The sequence below is a fragment of the Neocloeon triangulifer genome, unplaced genomic scaffold, assembly GCF_031216515.1.
Source record: "Neocloeon triangulifer isolate White Clay Creek 2 clone unplaced genomic scaffold, ASM3121651v1 ptg000003l, whole genome shotgun sequence".
Taxonomy (NCBI): Eukaryota; Metazoa; Arthropoda; class Insecta; order Ephemeroptera; family Baetidae; genus Neocloeon; species Neocloeon triangulifer.
The window spans coordinates 537,473-558,096 of NW_026775546.1; the positions used below are offsets into that span (position 1 = coordinate 537,473).

The 20,624-nt window shown below is 37.1% G+C and overlaps 4 protein-coding genes across 6 annotated transcripts; 2 read left to right on the forward strand and 2 right to left on the reverse strand.

The window, feature by feature from the left end:
- Positions 1–1,998: 1,998 nt before the first annotated feature.
- On the reverse strand, positions 1,999–9,397 carry LOC132192723 (gamma-butyrobetaine dioxygenase-like). 2 transcript variants are annotated; one of them, XM_059612811.1, is made up of 7 exons: positions 9,287–9,397; positions 7,344–7,595; positions 4,432–4,613; positions 3,691–3,961; positions 3,290–3,492; positions 3,058–3,224; positions 1,999–2,277 (listed from the first exon to the last, which is right to left on the reverse strand). In XM_059612811.1, the coding sequence occupies exons 1-7, from the start codon at positions 9,320–9,322 to the stop codon at positions 2,120–2,122; spliced, it is 1,269 nt and encodes a 422-aa protein (XP_059468794.1). In that variant the 5' UTR covers positions 9,323–9,397; the 3' UTR covers positions 1,999–2,119. The 2 variants fall into 2 exon arrangements, with proteins under 2 accessions (XP_059468794.1, XP_059468793.1); XM_059612810.1 differs by lacking the exon at positions 9,287–9,397 and adding an exon at positions 8,947–9,231.
- A 374-nt stretch (positions 9,398–9,771) lies between these two features.
- Positions 9,772–12,334, reverse strand: LOC132205929 (V-type proton ATPase subunit S1-like). Its single transcript, XM_059635319.1, has 7 exons — positions 12,018–12,334; positions 11,652–11,775; positions 11,307–11,586; positions 11,021–11,252; positions 10,712–10,816; positions 10,456–10,654; positions 9,772–10,400 (listed from the first exon to the last, which is right to left on the reverse strand). The coding sequence occupies exons 1-7, from the start codon at positions 12,098–12,100 to the stop codon at positions 10,185–10,187; spliced, it is 1,239 nt and encodes a 412-aa protein (XP_059491302.1). The 5' UTR covers positions 12,101–12,334; the 3' UTR covers positions 9,772–10,184.
- A 1,196-nt stretch (positions 12,335–13,530) lies between these two features.
- On the forward strand, positions 13,531–15,259 carry LOC132192375 (SAP domain-containing ribonucleoprotein). Of its 2 annotated transcripts, none has more exons than XM_059612296.1 (4): positions 13,531–13,712; positions 13,788–13,899; positions 13,957–14,189; positions 14,254–15,259. In XM_059612296.1, the coding sequence occupies exons 1-4, from the start codon at positions 13,692–13,694 to the stop codon at positions 14,638–14,640; spliced, it is 753 nt and encodes a 250-aa protein (XP_059468279.1). In that variant the 5' UTR covers positions 13,531–13,691; the 3' UTR covers positions 14,641–15,259. The 2 variants fall into 2 exon arrangements, with proteins under 2 accessions (XP_059468279.1, XP_059468280.1); XM_059612297.1 differs by having other exon boundaries at positions 13,960–14,189.
- A 136-nt stretch (positions 15,260–15,395) lies between these two features.
- Positions 15,396–20,578, forward strand: LOC132192430 (5'-3' exoribonuclease 1). The gene is made up of 19 exons (XM_059612393.1): positions 15,396–15,527; positions 15,591–15,683; positions 15,745–16,026; positions 16,096–16,251; positions 16,320–16,360; positions 16,412–16,535; positions 16,592–16,877; positions 16,937–17,115; positions 17,166–17,314; positions 17,424–17,873; positions 17,976–18,479; positions 18,534–18,651; positions 18,704–18,862; positions 18,921–19,035; positions 19,095–19,416; positions 19,476–19,671; positions 19,724–19,844; positions 19,936–20,261; positions 20,327–20,578. Exons 2-19 carry the CDS (start codon positions 15,609–15,611, stop codon positions 20,345–20,347), a joined length of 3,624 nt encoding a protein of 1,207 aa, XP_059468376.1. The 5' UTR covers positions 15,396–15,527; positions 15,591–15,608; the 3' UTR covers positions 20,348–20,578.
- Positions 20,579–20,624: the final 46 nt, after the last annotated feature.

Sequence of the window (20,624 nt, forward strand, 5' to 3'; positions counted from 1 at the left end):
ACCGTACACAATGCTGTTTGGGAATAAATTTTTTTAAATAAACCCTTGATTAACTTTTAAAAATTCACTGTGACAAATAAAATTATTTTTGATACAAATTTGATTTTGTATTTATATTTTCTAGAATCTGGACTTGTGGATTGTAGATTTAGTCTACAATTTTAAGCTTTATCTTAAAAATTTCACTAATATACATTAATTTTATAAGTGCAATTTGACCTACAGAATTAACTGAATTTTAAAATTTCACCTCAAAATAAAATAATAATTTTTCCTCTTTTATTCTTTAAGTTACGATCTGTCTTTTTTGCCATCTTTTTTGACAGCAACACAGCTCACGTGGGTAGCAACTTTGCACATTTTAATCAAGAAATGTCGTCCCGGAGCAGCGCCGCATCTGCCATCATTTTCATCTGGCGCGGAGGAAAAAAGAGGCTGCTCTCCCGAAGAGACCCATCAATTTCCTTATCAAACGGTAAATATAACTGCCGCGCGCCGGCGGAGAGAATTCGCGCGGCGACACTTTTTCTTTCGCATTGGCAGGAAGGTGAGGCACCCCGTTGCGAGAGCGGAAAGTTGGTCATGATGCAAAAACCGCGTGTACGCAACAATGACCGAGCGGCGGTTTGCAGCCGAAAGAAAAACACGCGCCGGCGTTCGTTCTTTGCCAGCGGAATTTGGCGCAGTGGGGTGGCGCCTGCCCGAGAGTCGCTCGCACCCCACTCATCCCCCGGCTGCACTGCACTCATTTGGAACAATGGCAATCGATAGCGCAGCGAGTGCATTCGGCACCACCGCACATTTTTCTGGGTCACCGCAATTTTCATGAATTTAGAAATAAAATTTTTAGGAGTGAAGAGTAAAGAAAGCATATAAACTTTATTTATTTATTTTTTTTACACAAATACATATTAAAATAAAAATGAAAGTGAATATTTTCCAAATGTATGCAACTCTTGATCTGCTCTTGATGTGGAATAAACAAGATTAGAATATCTGATAAATTTATTTGGCAACCATCCAAGATTTTTTGAGCAGGCGATTTTCCCTTCTTTCCAAGCATTTCTGGTGAAAGTATAGAATTAAATTTAACTGCTATCATGTGTTTCAAGTATATCATAATTCATTTCTATAATTTTATTTTACAGCGCTCTCTGAACGCTTTTTATTTTTATCAAAGGAAAATTTATAAAAATTCTACAAAATGCTCACTTAATTTTTAACTATGTATTCAAAGGCGTCAAAAATTATAAAGAGGTAACTTACTGAAACTTTAAAACTATGGAGCTCTTTTTGCTATACTGTTCATTTTTATTTATTTATTTGTCTATCCCTATCAGGAATGGCACCAGCGGTATTGACAGGCTTGCTAAATCTCATGGTCCGATCCCCTGGGCCGGGGCGAAAGGAGAATAGGATGTGTTTGGTTTTTGGGAATTTCAAGGATGAGGAAGAGATAATCGGCTGCTGCCTACGAATAGGAACTATTTACCTGGAATGTCTGGTGTAAATCGAGGAAAACACCAGACCAGAAGTTAAATTTTATTTAACGTCCTTATTTTCTTCAATATTATTTCAATTTCACCAGGTGTCCGCAATCACTTGAAATAGACGCGAGTCTAGGATTAAAGGTCTATAGACGTTTAATTTAATCCAGGAAGGGACTCTGGTTGAAAATTTCTTAATTTTAATTGTGAATATTTAAATATCTCGGCGCTTCAGCTTTTTACATAAATTTTTTATTTAACGTCCTTATTTTCTTCAATATTTCAATTTCACCTGGTGTCCGCAATCACCTGAAATAGACGCGAGTCTAGGATTAAAGGTCTATAGACGTTTAATTTAATCCAGGAAGTGACTCTGGTTGAAAATTTTAGCTGTGAAAATTTAAATATCTCGGCAAATGAGAGCAGAAATGAGCGAGCGTTCGATTTTGACGATGCTAATCTATCCGCCGATCTGACTAATTGTAAGAGGAATAAGATTTCGTTTGATTTTTTATATCAAAAAGCATAAATTTTTATTTAACAAAATAAAACACTCGAAAAGTTTGCAATTCACACAATTATTTCCACCGCGCTTTCACTATCACCGGATTTCCAGTCGGTCCTCCCCCTTATTATTGTTCCCTTTGGCTGAGCACTCGGATTCTGCACCTGATTTCATCCCAGTCGAGATATGCGCCGACGATGTGTCGCTCGTAGATTTGATTCACTGCCGGCGTGTAGCCGCTGCGGCCGTGGCAGATGCGCAGATTGTCGAAGCTCAGAATTTCCCCTGGAAATCAAATGGAAAAAAGCAACGACCGTATTAATCCGCTGGTTTTATTATTCTCGGGCCAAAGCCGAGTGTGTGTCGTGACTCGATTTTCTGAGCGCCGATTGCGAGCCTTTATTGCCCTTTTAATGGCACGCCGGGAAAATCCTATCATGCGCTTAGCCTGTCAATTATATACCGTCCGAAGCGATTTGGAAGTGAAAACTTAGCACGGTCGACGTGCCTCTCAATTGCCAATTTGCATTATTTATTGTGATGTCGTATATCCCCATTAAAGCGCCTTCAACCGTTGCAATATACTGAAAATGGCTCAATTTTTTTATACTCAAAAGCTAAATTGATGCAATTTAATTTAAATTTTCCGGTAAATATCAAAGATTTAATTACGCAACCAAAATTTTTTAAATTAACATTTAACTAACAAGGTTGAATAAAAACTAAATTTCAAAGTGTTTGCATTAATTCTAGCTCTAAATTTAAATAAAAAGGGAAAAGTGAATCAGATTTTTTTTGGTTTAAAAAAAGTTAAAACAAAAATATCATTAGAACAAATTTTTAGCCTTACAATAAGGCATGTTGAGGATTTTGCTGCGATTAAAATTTAATTTCAACTAATATTTTAGAACCCATTAAATTTTTAAACAGAAATTTATTAATCTTGGTAAAATTAAATCTCATCTTTAGGGGTATAATTTTATAAAAAGTGAAAAAAACCAAATTTCTTACCCGTTAATTAAAACGGACACTCCAAATAATGAAACAATAACAAGAATTACTTGCCTGGTTTCACTTTGTACTCTACGCGATTGTCCGCTCTCAGCATCAACTGCGTGAACTGTTTTAAGGCCAAGTACCACGTCTCAACCTGCTCCACTGGCACAGAAAAGTGCGAGTCTCTCTGCGGCTGGCTGTAGTTTACCCTAAATACTTTCCCAGTTGAATCCTCACTGGAATTTAATTTTATTAATTGCATAATAAATTAATTTTTATTTTCATTAAATTTTAAATTTACCAAATAACCGGAGCCCGGTAGAGACTGCGGAAGGGCCTGCCTTCCTCCACGCCTTCGTCAGTCCAGTCAACGGGAATGGTCGAAAGGGCTTTGTAGAACTCAGGGTGGCTCTGCTTGAGTTGACCGGCGACCCTGAGGCTGTCCACCAACTGGTTTTCACCGCCCTCGCCCTCAGCTTGCACCAAGCAGTGCAACATATTGACCTAGAAATATTATCAATAATTAAAAAAATGGCATTAAAAAGTATCAATAAAAAATTTTTAATTAATTTCAATTATTTAAAAATGAAACAAACAAATCCTAGATTTTTTTAATTTTAATAAAGTCTTTAGATTTAGAATTGACAATATTTTATAGCATAAATTAATTTTACTGGAAATATTTTTTTTGTCTTTTTTTACCCCAGGTTTGTATTCGTAATAGGGCAAATCGGTGTGAAGCTGCAATGCCTGTCCAGTGTAGGCGACGTTGCTTGGCTCCATTTTCGACTTGACGCTGAATTCCTCGCCGTAGTGCGTTCGGCGAATGAAGGCCACCCTGTCGGCCAGTTTTCTGACGGTCCTTTCATCGTCGCACCCTGCGCCTTCAAGGACGGCCACTCCAAACCGTTCCAACTCGAGCATCCACTGAAGAAGTTGGCCGTCATCACTCATCACACCTTCAAAGCTAAATCTGGTCAAAGGGAAATCACATTATTTTAACTGTTTTTTACAAAATAATATTTTTCTAATGTAACATTTGTATGCAGTATTTTATGTTTTATTCTTACTTTTTCTTATTTATTAAAAAAAATGAAAAATTTTTATATATGAAAATATAAAAAATAAAATATGGAAATGAAGAGATCGGGCTTTTTTCTCGCTGCAGAAAATTTTTTTCATTAAAAAGAAAAAAACATTAATTAAATTTGTTTTTTGAATAAAAACTATTTTCTGCAACAAGGAGAAAAGCCTGATCTTTTCATTTCCATAATCATCCCCTCGAGTGCCAACTTGTTCAAGTAAAAAATAATAAAGAAAAAAAATGAAAATATATATTTTACATTTTATTTCAAGATTTTTTTTTATAAATTTCTATACAGAATTCACAACTTTTTCAATTGCTACAGTTGCAGATTTAATAATTTTTTTTTAAATTCTAACCTCTTTCGCGGAAATTCTGTTTCCTCGGCCGACTGCCAAATCTCCTTTTCTTGCTTGTAGGTGGACAGCCACTTTTTCCTGGCGTCCTCTTCAAAGCGTCGGGAGTGCAGCCACTCGGCGCTGTAGCGAGAGCTGTGCGCGTCCAGCCAGTCCACAATCACGGTTTTGCCGTCGTCGGAAACCTGATCGAGAGACACACAATAAAAGAGGAGATGGTCAATTTAATTGCGCCTGGGGGACGCAGCGCGAGACGCGATCTCTGCTGCGGATAATCGTGTTGCTTCGCAACAAGGATCAAAGCAGCTCGAGCCCCGTCTCGTGTTTACCGTGACGAAGGGGTATAATCTCATTGGGGCGTAAATGCGCCGAGTTTACATTGCAATAATTGAATTGAGCTCTCCAACAAATTACAAAAAGATATACTAATTAGATTTGAAGGGGCTGTAATATATATTGGAAAGGAAAAAGCTAAAAATTAGAGATAAAATCAATTTTTTATAAATTTATTTATGTATATTTTCAATAGACTTGAATTCTAAGATCTTTAAGTAATATTTTTTGGTTTAAAAATAAATTCTAATTTTATTAAATGACGGTAATTTATTTAAGGTTGAAGATGAAATCCCACAATCTTGACACACAAAAGTAATAATTGAGTTTGCATCAAAATTTCTGGCGGAATTCTCCTAAAATTGAAATCCCTATAAAATTAATAATTAAAATCAAACATTATGTAATTGCACTGCAGCGAGTTATCGCCTCTCGGTAAATACTCCATTATGATTTTAAGTAAATTGTTCACTAGCACTCTATGTGCATATTTTCTTCCCGACAAATTTTTTTATAATTGATTGTTCAGAGTTGTTTGGGGACAAACAAAATTAATTAAAATCAATCATTGAATGCGGAAATAAAAAATTAAATTATATAATAGAAAATTTATGTTTGTTAAGAACAATTAATGTCTTCAAAAGTTTTCAATAAAATTATTGTCCCTTCTGCACCAAATTTTTCAACTATTTTGTATTACCACTACAAATTTTAAATTTGAATCATATCCAGTTATTATTATTATTATTTAATTAAATTCTAACGGAAAATTCCCATAAAAATGAAAAATTTGCAAGTTTTATCAAAGTTTGTGGCATGGAGTTTGCTCAGCAAAAGAAAAAAAAGTATGATTAAAATAGCGCAGGCTTCAAAAATATTAATCTCATCTCAATATTTCATCATCAATGATTGTTAATATTAAAAAAAAAATCCTATAAAAAATACTGTCCCTCACCTAAATAGTTTGTGTTGTTTCGTTTTATTATAGATGGAGGAACAATTTTTAATGAATGAAACGAAAATAAGTTTCTTCTCATTGATTAATTGAAAATTCAAGGAAAACGAATGGAAGTTGATTTTGATGAAATCGAGATCTTTTTCCTCGCCAAAACACCTAATTAAATGCTGCTTGAAAAGTCTCCGGAGACTTAACTGGTGCGTGAACCCGCACTCATGAGGAATTAAAACGCCCCCACACCCACACGCTTGTTGATTGAATGCTCACCCTGCAACGTGTGTGTACTTTTGGCAAAACCCGCTTCGGCACACAGACTGTGTGTGCTTCCGTCTAATCTCCAGAAGAAACAGAGGCGACTTTCTTTTTCTGCCGTCCAGGTGGGTAAGCACACACCACACACCCACGTGTACCCAGGGCTAACATGAAGGAAGGCACGGGGTTCTCCTCTAGATGTAATTAAATAAATAACCAACCCGGACGGCCGAGTTGAAAACCAAAGGGCTTCTTGCGAGCTCAGCTTTCCGGGCAAAGTTTCTTCTTCTTGGCAATGCATCATGCCGACGGAGCATCTTTCAAAGCTCAAAATCGCTTTAGCTTTCGCCAAAAGTTGGCAAAGTGATCGCCGAAGAAGAAGCTTTACAACGCGAACCGAACGAAAACTTGGCTGCTGCTGTTATTGGAAGCGATAAAACGTCAGAACGCGTTTTATTTAAAATCCTATAGCTTATGTTCGCGGAGGGCAATCGATTTTCGGCGCGGAGGAAATATGAAAGGAAATTGCGGCCCGTCTTCTCGCAAAGTAACACATCGATCTTGTTGCTTTTTCTCTCTTCAGCTCCTTTTTCTTTCATCATCACTCTCCCGGGGACGCGCGTTTGTTTTGCTTTTCAATCAGACGTAATTAATTAACATGACTTGGATGGTGATGTCAATAAGTTGCAGAAAACGCTCTTTGATCTTTGCTTTGGACCTCTTGACTAATTGCTGAAACTTTTTTTGTGACGTGATAAGACGCATGAACTTTGAACACTACATGTGCCGTTATTATTTCAGCTTTAGATTCCTAAGATTATTGTTCAGATTATAAGAAAAATATTTATGTCATGTTATAATCGTTGCAAGGGAGATAATTAAATTATCAAAATAGGGATCAACGTCACTTCTTAATAGACTACTTCAATTTTTTTTTTCATTGATAAATATTATAATTTTTGACAGCCTGTAATTATTTTAAAACCAGATTTTATAAGTGTTTTGATAATTTAAATGACCAATTTCCTCTAGAAATAAAACTAGAGGAAACCAAGATAGGCTGACCCTGCACATATCAAACCGCAAAAATCTTATTTTAAATGCTTCAAAATATTTTATATTCAACTAGAAACACAAAGAACTAAATTTTTATAAATTAAAAATAAAATTTCATTATCAACAATAGAAATTATTATTTTAAGCAAAAAAATCAACAATTGTTTTAAAAATTCGAGGTCAAATTGAGTTTGAAATTTGTTCATTGCAAAAATTCAGTATTTTTTTCTCTAAATTTCCAAATGTAGGGATTTTTTATTTTATTTATTTAAGAAATATATTTTAAACCAAAATTTAAATAATTTCTATTCTTTACCTGAACTTCTTTGGGCTTGATTGTGATGTCGCAAGTGGCCCAATCGACGGTTCGTGATTTTGAGTCGGGGTGAAAGCATTTTGGGCATTGACAGTTGTCCCTGAGCCACGTCAAGGGGAAGCTGGAAGAGCTACCCTGCAGCCAGGTGAGCTCGAGGTGGCGTTGGAGGCGGGCGCGCGAAACGGCCACACGGCGTTGCTGGGGGTGAACGCCGAGTTTGGCCGCCGCCGAAGAACCGCTTCTCTGGTGCACCTGCAAAAGACAGAAATATTTGCTCGGACATAAATCTATATAAACCGGGAGCTTGAGCAGGCAGGGTCTCCTCGCTAATTGGCTTTCGATGACTGCGTTTGATCTCAAAGAAAACGAGTATAAGTCAACAAACAGACACTCAAACTGAGTCCTAGGAATTATTATTGCTGTCCTTGCGGACAGTGCTTTGGCGACTTACGACTTCTGTCGCGATTGGCAAATCGTTAATCTTGGTTTTGTTTTATTTTTTTTTAATTGCTTTTTTATTTATTCAAAAATTAATTAATTCTTTGTAATTTTTATTATTTTTTTTCTGTCACAAATATTTCCAATTTTATATCATCATTACGATTCCTAATTTACATTAATTTAAAACTCCACAATTAAAGAAAAGTAAATTAGTTTTTCTAAATAAAGATTTAAATTAGTCCACATTAATTTAATTTATTAATATACCTCGTATGAATAATTAATTGAATGGAACAATTGGTTGAGTGAAAAACCACAAAAGCTCACTGAAACTCATTGCCGAGTTTTATTTAGAGGCCATAAATACACGACCACTTGCCTTACTAGAGGAGGAAGGAAAAAATCAAGGAAATTTCTTATCTGTGCGTTTTCCTTTGTTTTATCCAGATAACATGTTATTGAAATATGCATTATCCTAAAATATTTTTTTTAAATGAACAAAAAAAAATACAAAGAAATTGTTCATACTTTGCTGTGCGCCTCATTTATTTGCTGTATATTTGAGTGAGTCGCCTATAAATGAATTTCCTAATTGCCCTAATTGCTCCATCCCCATGAACAGAACATTTAATTAGACAACGTCTCGCTCTTGGTAATTTCGTTCCATAAGGACTTCGACCGGCGCGAACGCGTTGTGTGGTCGGAGCCGAGCCGAGCTATTAGCCTTCAACTATGCAGTCGCGTGTCTTAATATCCTCCGCCACTCTTCTCGTTTCAGAGTGGCAATTAAATAGCAAAAGCGTGTGCAGACGCGCTCATTGTGCATAAAAATTTCACCGCCGAGATTTTGGCGCCGACATCAAGACTCGGCTAAGAAGCGATTTCGAAACAAGCAAGATTTGGCATTCAACTTGACAGTGGACTAACAATAATAATTACAATTAAACCAGCAAGCAACGAGTGAAAATATTTTTCCCGACGACCAACACTGTATAATATGTAAATTCTCTAATAATAAACGAAACTGGCTCGGCTCCAGCAGACGAACGAAATTGAAATTTACGGCCTTTCCTTTTTTTTTGTAAAACAACTTTTTCGGCACTGAACTAAAATCAACTAGTCTTTCTAATTTAAATTATGGCCGAGTTTAATTAAGATTTACCTTTGTTATAAATGTGTTGGCGAGGAGTTTGCCGAGAGTCGGTCGGAGCGGCTGCATTTTATTTTCTACTTCTCTCTGCTGTTGACCGCTACTAACTAACGCGCCTCTCAATCGCGAGGATAATTATTCGCGTTCGCTGCCCACACCTCTCCTCGTCGCGCTAACTAGGACGACTCATTTGCTTTCTTACATCAGTGCGCGAGCGACAGAGAAAGATACAAACGTATGTGTAAATATATATACAAACACTAATGCACGCGTGAGCTTTCTCACAAAGTCGCTCCCGCCGATAAATACAAAAGTGTTTGTACGCACGCAAAGGCAACAAACCACAACGTACTTTGTACCCGGAGATAATTCCGTAATAAAATCGCATCAAAAGCGGCGCACTCACTCACTCATGACCCGTCCTTTTGTTGTTGACTGTGGCACCGGAGACGCCGCTTTTTGTCAAACTCACGAGTCAAAGTCTGAAACCTGCCCTTTTGTTAATCTCGAGATTGGTGCGGAGGAAAACGTAGGCTCGTGCAAAGCCACAATCTTATCTTATTTATCGTTTGCTGGCGAGACAAAATTGATTTTTACAAATATGCTAAATATTATCTTGTTTAATATTTGATTTATTTATTTAGTAAATTTATTTCATGGAAATGTTGATAATTGCTTTAAAATAGTAAGAATAATAATTTTTGAGGCAATTTATAGATTTTTTTTCTTTAGAAATCCGTCTCAAATTTTCCAATAAGATATTTTTAAATTCAGTTTTTTTTTTTCAGGAAAATTCGGAGAATGAGCAATGAGCATTCTTTACTGAAATTAAAATGCATTACAACATAAGGTTTGTCAACTGGCAAGTTTTGGAATTTTATTAATTATTTGTCGCAAGTCCTTTTTAATACGTTAACAACAACTTCATATATTTTGATAAGATGATTACTATTGTTATAATTTATGCACATTATTATTGGGGCGATATAAGTATCAACTTTAGTTTATCAGGATCACAGTTCAAACAAGGACAACTTCTTTTTTCAAGGGCTGCGCAATATTGTTCAACAATATTTTGAATACTCAAAACATTTACATTTTAACAAACAATTTTAAATTCTTTGTATAAAGTAATAAAAAAAAAATTGGAATGGCACTTTGAAAACCTAAATAAATAAGTAAAAATGGCACAAATACTGTAAATTAAAAAAAATAGGAACAAGAATGACTCAAAATATATTATTTGCTTTTTACTCCCCAGCATTAATAGTAATGGTTTTTCCTTTTGGATCGTCAAATCGGTCCATGACTTTGATCTCAAGGATCATCATTAATCCCATAGTGAGGAAAAGAATGAGGATGATAGACACCAAAATGCCGGACCAAATGGCCATTGTGAAGAAGGGGATGCAGTCGTATGCGTCGCTAAAACGAGTTTCTTCTACATTTGGTGGCTGAGGCTCAATCTAAAATTAATCAGAAAATTAAACGTTCGAATTTAACCTTGCAGGAAAATATTACTTGAAAGTCGGTAAATGTGATGCTGTTTGTGACGTCATTGGTGGTTTTGTTGGAGAAAGTCGTGTCCAGACTGCAGTGGTAGGAAAAGCCGAAAGGCGCGTATATTTCTGAAGATCCCAGTTGGTACTCGTCACTTCCGTACTGGACGGAAATCCTGTCCAAATTCCAGTAGCGAGCTGTTCTCTCAGCAAATGGGAAACTATTTAGGAGGAAATTAGTATTTAAAGTGCTGAGCCATATTAAGGAAATGGTTTACATAACGGTGAAGTTGGTTCCCTCATGGTCATATGTTAAGTAAAGGGTTATGGGAGAATCTTCTTCTTGCTCCACTCTTGCCTCCAAAAGGTTCACCAAAGAAATGCTGAAAATAATAATTTATTAGGTAAATATTGAAAATCTCATTATAGATTAAAATTAATTAGGTTAAATTTCCATTTTTTTATAATATAAATTTCGGCTTGAAAATTTATTTTTTTATTTTTTTTCCTTTTTATTCATAAAATTATTTTATTAGTTTTTAACCAAATGAAAAAAAATTGTAAAAAATAATCATAATCTGTCTTACGAGGTATCTCCAAGCGTGGCATTAGGTGGGGATGAATAATACAAGTAGGTCAGGTTGCCAGCGTTGATGAATCTGGAGGCGTTGAGTGCAGGTTCTTCAGCTTGCAATAGGGAGCGGACCCTCCTAATTGTCATCTCTTCAGGTGTCCAGGACGAGTGGTGTCCAGTGTAAATCGCCAGGACATTGTCGTAAGAACTTTTTGCCGCTTCCAAGGCCCGACTGACGATTTCATCTATATTGAGAAAAGTTTACTTTCAAATTTTTTTAACAATTAAAAAATTAATACCATGACGTTTGAGGAAATTAGGCCTGTCCTCAAAATCAGCCGCGTCGTCCATGTTGACCAAAACGAACTGCGAGCTAAGTTTTCTGCTCAAGATTTTCGATGGCAGGTCAAGATCGAGTTTCGTGTCGGACCACTGGGCGCCCTGAAGATCCATCAGGGCAATGAAAGGGTCCTCGACGTGAGAGTAGAAGTTTGTGTTGGGCCTCGCGGAATAATCACTCAGCTTTGGGAAAGACGACTGGCCGTAAACGTCCTGCCAGTTAAAATCCTCCACACTCAACTGAAAATTTCAGAATAATTATTTATTAACCAAATTGAATTTTTTTTTTTTAAAGATTATCTTACATTTTCTTCCGCAAACACAAGAACTAGGTCCTTGTTGGTTGCTAGTTTTGTCACCAAATCTTTGAATTTGTCAGTGGAATATTTGTGCAATGCAGGCTCGATTTTGACCGGGTCGATTTCCGAGCTGGAACCATTAAAAAAAAATGTAATTTTTAATAAAATTAAAAATTTTATTTAAAATGTTATTTTTAATAATGGTGATTTGAAACGGTCCGCGTATTTTTTTTTTGTATTCGTTTGTTTTTTGTTTTCAGCATTGAAAGATAAGACCGTCATGTGATCGTCATTCATAACACTGGAGCAATATGGTTGAATTTTTTCTATGATTTTAAAAATTTCTGTGCAAAATGAAAATTCCAAACTTACCCGAACTGCCAAACTAGTGCTGGAACGTACTCGGCCGCCGAAACGGCGAAAATAAAAACCAAAACACTCGCGAACTTGAGCATTGTGAAAAATCAATATCGCACCCACAGCTCTTTTTTGTGACTAGCGGAAATTCCTTGTTTCGTCCCTCCGACCTAATTTCACAGCAAGCGAGCGGAATAGGTCAAAGGCCCAAATAATAAAATTTAGAACAGTTGAAGTCCCAAATAAAATTGGAGGAAATTTGTTTTAAAAAATACCGGAGAGCAGTTTGGTGCTCAGATGGTGCTCAATGTGATCCTTCGAGCGGGTCGAGGGCGCCGTCGCAGAAGAGATTACAGGCGCTCGTAAACGCCTTTCCCGGCCGACAGAGGACTCGTATGAATGGATAGATTTCGTTTTTTTTTAACAGTTTAATAATATAAAAATAGGACATATTAAAATCAGATTTATGTTGCTTTAAATTATTGTTAATTTTTTTTTTAGATAATCTCTTAAACTTCCTTTAAAAAATTCACCAGATATTATTTCACACCATTATTTTGGTGGTCTAATTAAATTTTTGTAATGAAAATCAAAGTGAATTTTTCAATGAAGGTATTAAATGAGTTGTACTAATTTTTTACTCAATTTAATTCATTTCAAAACACATTATTTTGCAAACCTATGCAACTGTCATTGCGTCGCTGCCACGCAGGTTGCCTATTTCAAGAAATGGCAGGCGGCAGGCGTACAGTTATGGATGAGCGTTTACAATATTTCAGCCAAGTCAGAAATGGTCAGAATCACATCTTCAGGATAAAGAAATTTTAAGTATCATTGCTTACGACAAGAATTTTTTGTTGAAGAAAAAATAGTCAATTTGTTATGGTGATAAAAAATTTGTAGAGAGAAAAAATTAATTATAATTAATTTTCAATTCTGTTTTATTCTAATTTATCTGATAACAAATTTATAATTTTAAAATTAAATGAAATTCCTATTAACTCGATAAAAAATTAAATCATATTTGCCTGATATTTTCCAAAAATACTTGATAATAATGGCAAACATGCAAAAAAATTCCCTTACTTTTACATTAAATATTGTCAATAATTAAGCTCAATCAAGTAAAGCAGCTGCTACGGAAATATGGGTTGATCTATTAATTTTGAAAGAGTAAGATAACTTCCTTTTGTACATTCCATAATATTATTTGCTAAAATTAAGTTAAGTGCTTGAGTTGAGACCGCGCAGTGCAAAAGCGAACCCAAACTAATCGCGCGGGCCGACTGCGATGCTGTGCCTGCTTGGCGAGGATTGGCTGGGGATGACAAATTTTAATGCCAACATCACAGGTACAAAAATTAAAATGTCACCAAAATCTTTTCTGAAAAATGAGGACCCACTGAAATCTTCAAACCAATTAAAAAAGTATTAAAATACTTGTTGTATTTTACGTCCCCCTGAATTTTAAATAAAAGTACATAAATAAAAACGTGTTTTTTAACTTTGTTCAGTTGGCATGCATTGCGACCGCCATTAATATCCATTTATGTTTGTTTTGGTCGTGATTCTTGAACCGGTACGCGTTATTCCACAAATTTTCCCTGATTTTTTTGGAAGGATTTGCGTTTTGCGTTGATAAGTCTCTCAAACAGGTGAAATCCCACTTTTACATACGCAACAGCCAGAATGGACGTGTCGAAGTTGAAGGTACGTTTTATTGAGCCTGGAAAGTCGGCAAAGGACACGTTTTCACGTTTTGCGCTTTTTCCGAATCTTTTCCAGGTCGCAGAAATCAAGAAGGAGCTGAAGGACAGAGGTTTGAACACGGTGGGCAATAAACAAGAGTTGGTCACCAGACTGCAGGAAGCTTTGGACGCTGAGGTCATCGGGCAAGGTATAAATAATTCAACTTCTAAATCATACTCAATTAAAACAATTAAACTTTGACCAGAAGACGACGACGAAAATCTTAATGGGTCTGAAGATGCGGTAGTGGACGAGGTCGAGGAAATCAAAGAAGAGGACCAGGCGAAAAAGGAGGAAAAGCAAAGCAGGAAGATTGTCCTTAACCGGACAGATTTCCCAGACGAGCCGGTGGCGGAAATTCAGTCAACTGGGGAAAAAACTGAAACGGCGGAAGCTGGTATCAAGAAACTTGGCACTTTGCCATTGACTTCTGCGGAGGTAATTATTTTTTTACTTAATTTACCTCTCAGAATTTCATAATTTGAATTATTTATTTTTGCAGAGATTGGCCCTTCGAGCCAAAAGGTTTGGGTCCACTGAGACCACAACTCTGAAAACTACTACCCCTGAAGTTGTAGTAGCAGCCGCCCCTGACCAAACTTCTCAACCTGCAGCCAAAAAAGCCAAGGTTGAGTTGTCCGAGGAGCAGCTCGAAGTTTTGAGAAAAAGGGCGGAGCGGTTTGGAATGAATGTGTCTCCGTTGGTGCAGTCGAAGGATGCTGACGAAAAGAAGAAGCAGAGGGAGGAACGTTTCTCGACCGCAACCCCCACTGTTGCCACGGCTGACACGACAGAACCAGCAGTGGTCACTGACTTGGCTGATGTTAAGATTTTGACCTCGGAAGAGAGGAAGCGACTGCGTGCGGAACGTTTCAAGCAGCAGCAGTGAAACCAGACAAACAATTTTAATTTCTTGATTTACAGTGAAGCTGGCAGTGCGTTTATGATTTTGCTTGACGTTTGGATTTAATTTCTTATCATGCTGGTAAGACTCCCTCAGAGGCAAATGACGGATTAATTGTAAAGCATTTTTGAGTTTTTTTAAAATTATGTTTCAGTTTATTCATTTGGATGCAAATTAGTCCTACAAATAATCACAAACTTTTCATTTAGTGAAATTTTGAAAAATTTTTGTTTTTAATACATAGCCTGTAATAAATGATGCAGTATTCCGTCATTTCTCTCTTAAAACCATCTAAGTTTTTTGAAACCTGCAATACAATACACATATTAAAATAGCTCTTGGGGTGAGAATAATTAAACATGCAGATATTGGTTTTTTATATGAAACGTTATGTTAAAAGGTATGTATTGCTTGGAGAATTTAACTTCAGAATCTAGATATCTGCAAATTTTCTTAAATTCTCGAACCAAGAATTATCAGCTTGTGTGTATTAAAATATCAAAATTTTCATCAAATTTTTCCCTTGCATTTTTTCAATTTTCAGGAACCATGAATTTTGCTTATGATTTGTAATAAAAAAGTAGGTCTTATGAATAAAAGTAAATTAATTAATAAACATTTGCTTAATTATTTTAATAGCACCCACACCAAAATTAAAAAACGAAAATTATTAACATTGTAAAGTTTTTAACATTTTGTAATGGGATTTTTTAATTCATGTTGGCATCACTGCCGTCGTGTTTACACTCACTCCGCAAAGTGACACAGATCAAGATCAAAAATAAAAATGTTTTACCTAACATTTTACAGGCTTTGAATGACGTAATCGCAATTATTATATACGTGTATTGAATCTGCCCTTCTGTCTTAAGGTATCCTGTCAAATTTCTTCAAAAACCGATTGATTCTCAACCATTTTTTCAAATTTCCGGCAGCTTTTTTGACCGACCACCATGGGCATCCCGAAGTTCTTCAGGTGGATCAGCGAGAGGTATCCGTGCCTCAACGAGCTGATTCACGAACATCAGGTTTATAAATAAACCAGCAACATAAAATTTAAATTAATAAAAATATATCTGGCTCTCACAGGTGCCTGAATTTGATAATCTGTACCTGGATATGAATGGCATCATCCACAACTGCTCGCATCCCAATGACAACCACAACCATCGCATCACCCAAGCAGAAATCTTCAAGGGCATTTTTGGCTACTTGGAGAGACTTGTGGGCATGGTACGTCCACGCAGACTGCTCTTCTTGGCTGTTGATGGCGTAGCTCCTCGCGCCAAAATGAACCAGCAGCGAGCCCGGCGTTTCCGAGCTGCCAAAGACGCAGCCTCTCAAGCCGAAAGAGAGAAAAATGACGAGAAGGTTAAAAAACTTAATATTTCATAGAAATTAAAACATTATTAATCTGTTTTTAATTTAATTTTTACATAGGCTCAGGGTGACGGGGAGAGATTTGACTCAAACTGCATTACTCCGGGTACTGAGTTCATGGTGCGCTTGCAAAAGCAGTTGGAGTATTTCCTGCAGGTCAAAATGAGCACTGACCCAATCTGGCAGAGACCTAGAATCGTTCTCTCTGGACATGAGGTTTGCATGAAGATTACAATATGTAATTGATAAAAATATATCATTGCTTCCCATTATCTTAATTCAAGGTTCCCGGAGAAGGAGAACACAAAATCATGGATTATATCAGGTATTTTTATTTAATTTGCGGAAAACTTAAATCAAATTATCATAATTTTAGGTACTTAAAGGCGCAACCAGAATACGAGCCAACCACAAGACATTGTCTTTATGGCTTGGACGCTGACCTGATGATGCTTGGTTTGTGCACCCACGAACCAAACTTCTCATTGTTGAGAGAAGAGGCAAGATTTTTTTTATCTTCTTTTAATTTAAGTCTAAATTTCAAAATCTTAATCAGGTCAAGTTCTCCTCGCAAGCCACAAAAACTATCGCCTCTCCTGCCGAAATAAGATTCTTCCTTCTGCACTTATCCCTTTTTCGGGAGTATTTAGATCTGGAATTTTCCCATCTGAAGTCTCAACTGAAATTCGGATATGATCTGGAGAGGATTATTGACGACTGGATTGTCATCTGCTATCTTGTGGGAAATGATTTTCTCCCGCACCTTCCTGGTCTGCACATTGCCGCAGGTGCTCTGCCTTTGATGTACAGAATCTACATGAGGGTTTTGCCTAAACTGGATGGTAAATCAATTCTATTTCAAATAGTGATCCTATTGATCATTATAATTTTAAATTTCAAGGCTACCTGAATGAGGCTGGAACCATAGCCATGGACCGCTTTATAGAATTCATGGACGAACTTGGTCAGTACGACTTTGAGGAATTTGCAAATATGAATCCAGACGTGGAGATGCCGGAGGAGTATTACTCTAAAAAGAAATCCAGTGATCTTGCCAGCCTGATGGCTAATACAGATTTTGTATGTTAGTAAATAAATTAAAAGGTTAAAGTTAGCATTTTTCCGTTCAGCTTGAAGAAATTGAAGAGGAAGACGAGGCCTGCAAGGTATTTGGCAAACATCCCACAAGAGAACTGCCAAAGGATTCATTGCATCTTGAATTTTACCAGCACAAGCGGCACTACTACACAGAAAAGCTTTGCTACAGTAATGTTACGGAGTGAGATGATTTTCTATACATAAAATTTATCCAGAGAGATATTTATATAAAAATGATTTAGATTTTTGATCCTTTCAATCTTTTAAATTTTCAACTTCAATTATTTTAGGGATGTACTTCAAGAGCAAGCCGAGGCATATCTTCGAGGGATCCAGTGGGTGGCTCATTATTACTATGACGGCGTGTGCTCCTGGTCGTGGTACTACCCCCATCACTATGCACCCTATGCATCTGATGTGGCTGCTTACGCCAAAAGACCCAGCAAGGGCTACCACTTCAACAAAGGGAAACCCTTTTTGCCCTTCCAGCAGCTGCTCGGGGTGTTGCCTGCAGCTAGCAGAACCCTCCTACCTCAGGCGTATCACCCTCTGATGTTGATGGACTCGTCTCCCCTCAAGCCGTTTTACCCTGAGGACTTTGACACGGACCTCAACGGCAAAAAGCAGGACTGGGAGGCTGTGGTGCTAATTCCGTTCATAGACGAGGTGAAGTTGCTCGAAGCCATGGCTACTGTGGAGCACAGACTCACTGCTGACGAAAAAGCTAGGAATAGACATAGGTGAATTTTTAATTTTCAATTGTAGAATTTAGGTGAAAACTGATGCCAAATATTACAATTTGAAAAATTACAAATAATAAATTTTATAAAAATGTTTTTCAGTATTGCGGTTCAATTCGACTTCAGCTCTAAATGCATTGGTAAAGTGGCAGCCACCGACTACTTCCCCACACTACCTCGGAGCCACGCCTTGGCATCGCCAGTGCCCGATTTAGATGTTCCGCCGCACCTGTTGGTGAAAGGACCCTGTCCCAGAATAGACAGGAGCCTCTTTGTGCCTGGCTTTCCCACTTTTCGACATATGCAGTTTTTGACCAAGTTGGAATCGATAGGCGTCAAAGTTTTTGATTCTCCTGCAGCCAAAGATAGACCCACTTTGCTCATCAAATTAAAAGAGGGTGCTCTGAAAACTGCTGCGGACTTTTTGCATCTGCTCGGTACACCCGTCTGGGTTAATTATCCTCACCTGCAGGAGGCTTTGGTCGAAGCTCTGGTTGACAAAACACGGACTTTGAAACTGAACAAAGTGAATGGCAACCGGGAAGTGGAAGAGGAGAAAACAGACGAAGCTTATTTTTCGAAGATGTCAAAAGCTGTCAAAGAGAGGTTTGTTGTTATAAATAATGTTGTGCTTCCTTTCATTATTTCCACTTTTTATAGGTACCAGGGCAGATTAGGAATTATTGTTGGAGATATTGAAGTGATGATGAGGGTCCGAGTATTAGAGGGCAGAAAATTTGCGTACTCTGCTCATGGCAAAGTCACTGTGGAAAAGAAGGCATGGCTTGGTACAAATTTACAGAGCATTTCTAAATATGAAAAACTTTTAGTGGGGAGCTAAAGAAGAGTGCTGTGCTGTTCAGACCGTTGTCCCTAGTCTCAAAGCATTGGCTCCACAAATCTCTCAGTTTGATACGATTCATGATGTGTTCAAGCCTGATACTCTCTGTTTTCTAACGCACCCTCAGAATTACGGATACACTGCCAAGGTAAATTGGAAGATTTTTTATATAATTTATTAGTTGAAAATCTATTTTTAATTTCCAGATTTTGCCTCCAAATAAGCCAAACAAAGTTAATATTGAAGTGCAAATACCTCAAGATCCGCCGTTGGATGAAATAAGAAGTGCCATTCTATTAACTAGCTCATCTTACATGCCGTGTATATTTTAATATTTTAAATCCTTATTATTCTTATTGTTTTTAATAATATTTACACAGGTTTGAGTGTGTGCAGATTTCTTGGTCTACCGGCAGCCATAATTTCCAAGATATCCGGCATACTTCTGATGACCAACCCCAAAGAGTCGAGGAATAGGATCAACATAGGTCTTGGATTGAAGATGCACACTCAAAATAAGGAAATACCGGGCTTCACAAAGAGAATTAACGGAGACTGGGTCTACTCCCAGCGAGCCATAGACCTGATACGGGACTACATGTGCGTCTTCCCCGAAATATTTAACTACATGCAGGGAATGAGAGACAGACCCCAGAACAGGAACGAATACATCAAGGCCACTGATGTCTTCTCTTTGCACATGTAATTACATTTCTAAAGCATTCTTGCATCAATAGTTTAAATTTAAATAATTTTTTTAGGAGCGAACGCTTGGACGCTTTGAAAAAGTGGCTTGCGGAACAGCCTGGAAGTACAATAGAGGCTAGAAGGTGCGATGCAGAAGCTCTCGAGCCCAAGGACGTCCACGCTCTTGAACAGATTGTCTCTAGATGGTCTGAGAGAAAAGTAAAACTAGCTGTCAGAAGGCTCGAAGTTGACCCTCAGTTATTATTTAAAGTAATTTTAATATACACTTTTAAAAAATTAATTAATTAATTATGAATTTTAGCCAATTATGGATTTTGGCCCAGTGGTTGTGGATCCGACCGTGGAATTTAAGCTCCTTGACAGGGTTGTTAGTGTTAGAGAGGACTTCGCTGTGCCAATGGGTCTCACAGGCACTGTCATAGGTATAAAATTATTTAAATAATATTCATAAGTGTTCAAAACAAACTTTTAATGAATAATTTGTAATAAAACTGATTTAATTATTGATTTTAGGTGTTGACGATGAGGATGAAAACAAGCCGAAGGTCCAGGTTCTGTTTGACTCTGTGTTTCCTCAGGGTCAGGCTTCATGGGGCTGTGTTGAAAAACGCTGCTTCTGCCTCGGCAAGTCAGACGTCCTGAATTTGTCACACGGACGGCGCAAACTGACTGCAGTTGCTCCTCCGCCAGCTCCTGCAAATGCATGGGCGCAGCGAGAGGCCATGCGGTCCGCATTTGTCTCCGTGCAAAAGAAAAAAGAGAATTCGCCACAACCACCGAATCCGCTCACTCTGCCGTTGCCCAACGACTCTGACGCAAGTGTGAGGGAATTTTTCAAGGTACAAACATTTCTACTTTACCTGAAAAGGGGTAATTTTTTAATCTCGATTTAATTGTGTTGCAGAGGGCACTTACACCGAGCTGAATCAATGTAACAGAAGATCTGTGCGCTTAAAGAATTTAAATTTCTAATTATTTTTTTAGCAATTTGATATTTTGACAGCAAATTCAAAACATTGAACTAAGCGGAATAATTTTTACCGTAGACATTATGTAGACAAAATCAATTTTTCTGTAATATATATATTTTACAAAATGAAAATTTAGTTGTTATGATTCAAGAATGTAAAAACGACTCTTTATTTAAGAAGGCTCACATTTATTGTTTTAAATTTTTTTATGTCAATTTTTCAATGTTTGAA

Bases quoted from the DNA above. Each gene is read 5' to 3' on its own strand.
- LOC132192430 (XM_059612393.1), top strand. From the start codon at position 15,609: ATGGGCATCCCGAAGTTCTTCAGGTGGATCAGCGAGAGGTATCCGTGC. The intron at 16,027-16,095 runs GTTAAAAAACTT...ATTTTTACATAG, and splicing joins GAGAGAAAAATGACGAGAAG to GCTCAGGGTGACGGGGAGAG. The intron at 17,116-17,165 runs GTATGTTAGTAA...TTTTCCGTTCAG, and splicing joins TGATGGCTAATACAGATTTT to CTTGAAGAAATTGAAGAGGA.
- LOC132192723 (XM_059612810.1), bottom strand. From the start codon at position 9,003: ATGCAGCCGCTCCGACCGACTCTCGGCAAACTCCTCGCCAACACATTT. The intron at 3,225-3,289 runs GTAAATTTAAAA...ATTAAATTCCAG, and splicing joins TACCGGGCTCCGGTTATTTG to TGAGGATTCAACTGGGAAAG. The intron at 2,278-3,057 runs GCAAGTAATTCT...TTTGATTTCCAG, and splicing joins AGAGTACAAAGTGAAACCAG to GGGAAATTCTGAGCTTCGAC.
- LOC132205929 (XM_059635319.1), bottom strand. From the start codon at position 12,100: ATGCTCAAGTTCGCGAGTGTTTTGGTTTTTATTTTCGCCGTTTCGGCG. The intron at 11,587-11,651 runs GTAAGATAATCT...TGAAATTTTCAG, and splicing joins TTGTGTTTGCGGAAGAAAAT to TTGAGTGTGGAGGATTTTAA. The intron at 11,253-11,306 runs GTATTAATTTTT...TTCTCAATATAG, and splicing joins TAATTTCCTCAAACGTCATG to ATGAAATCGTCAGTCGGGCC.
- LOC132192375 (XM_059612296.1), top strand. From the start codon at position 13,692: ATGGACGTGTCGAAGTTGAAG. The intron at 13,900-13,956 runs GTATAAATAATT...AACTTTGACCAG, and splicing joins CGCTGAGGTCATCGGGCAAG to AAGACGACGACGAAAATCTT. The intron at 14,190-14,253 runs GTAATTATTTTT...TTATTTTTGCAG, and splicing joins TGCCATTGACTTCTGCGGAG to AGATTGGCCCTTCGAGCCAA.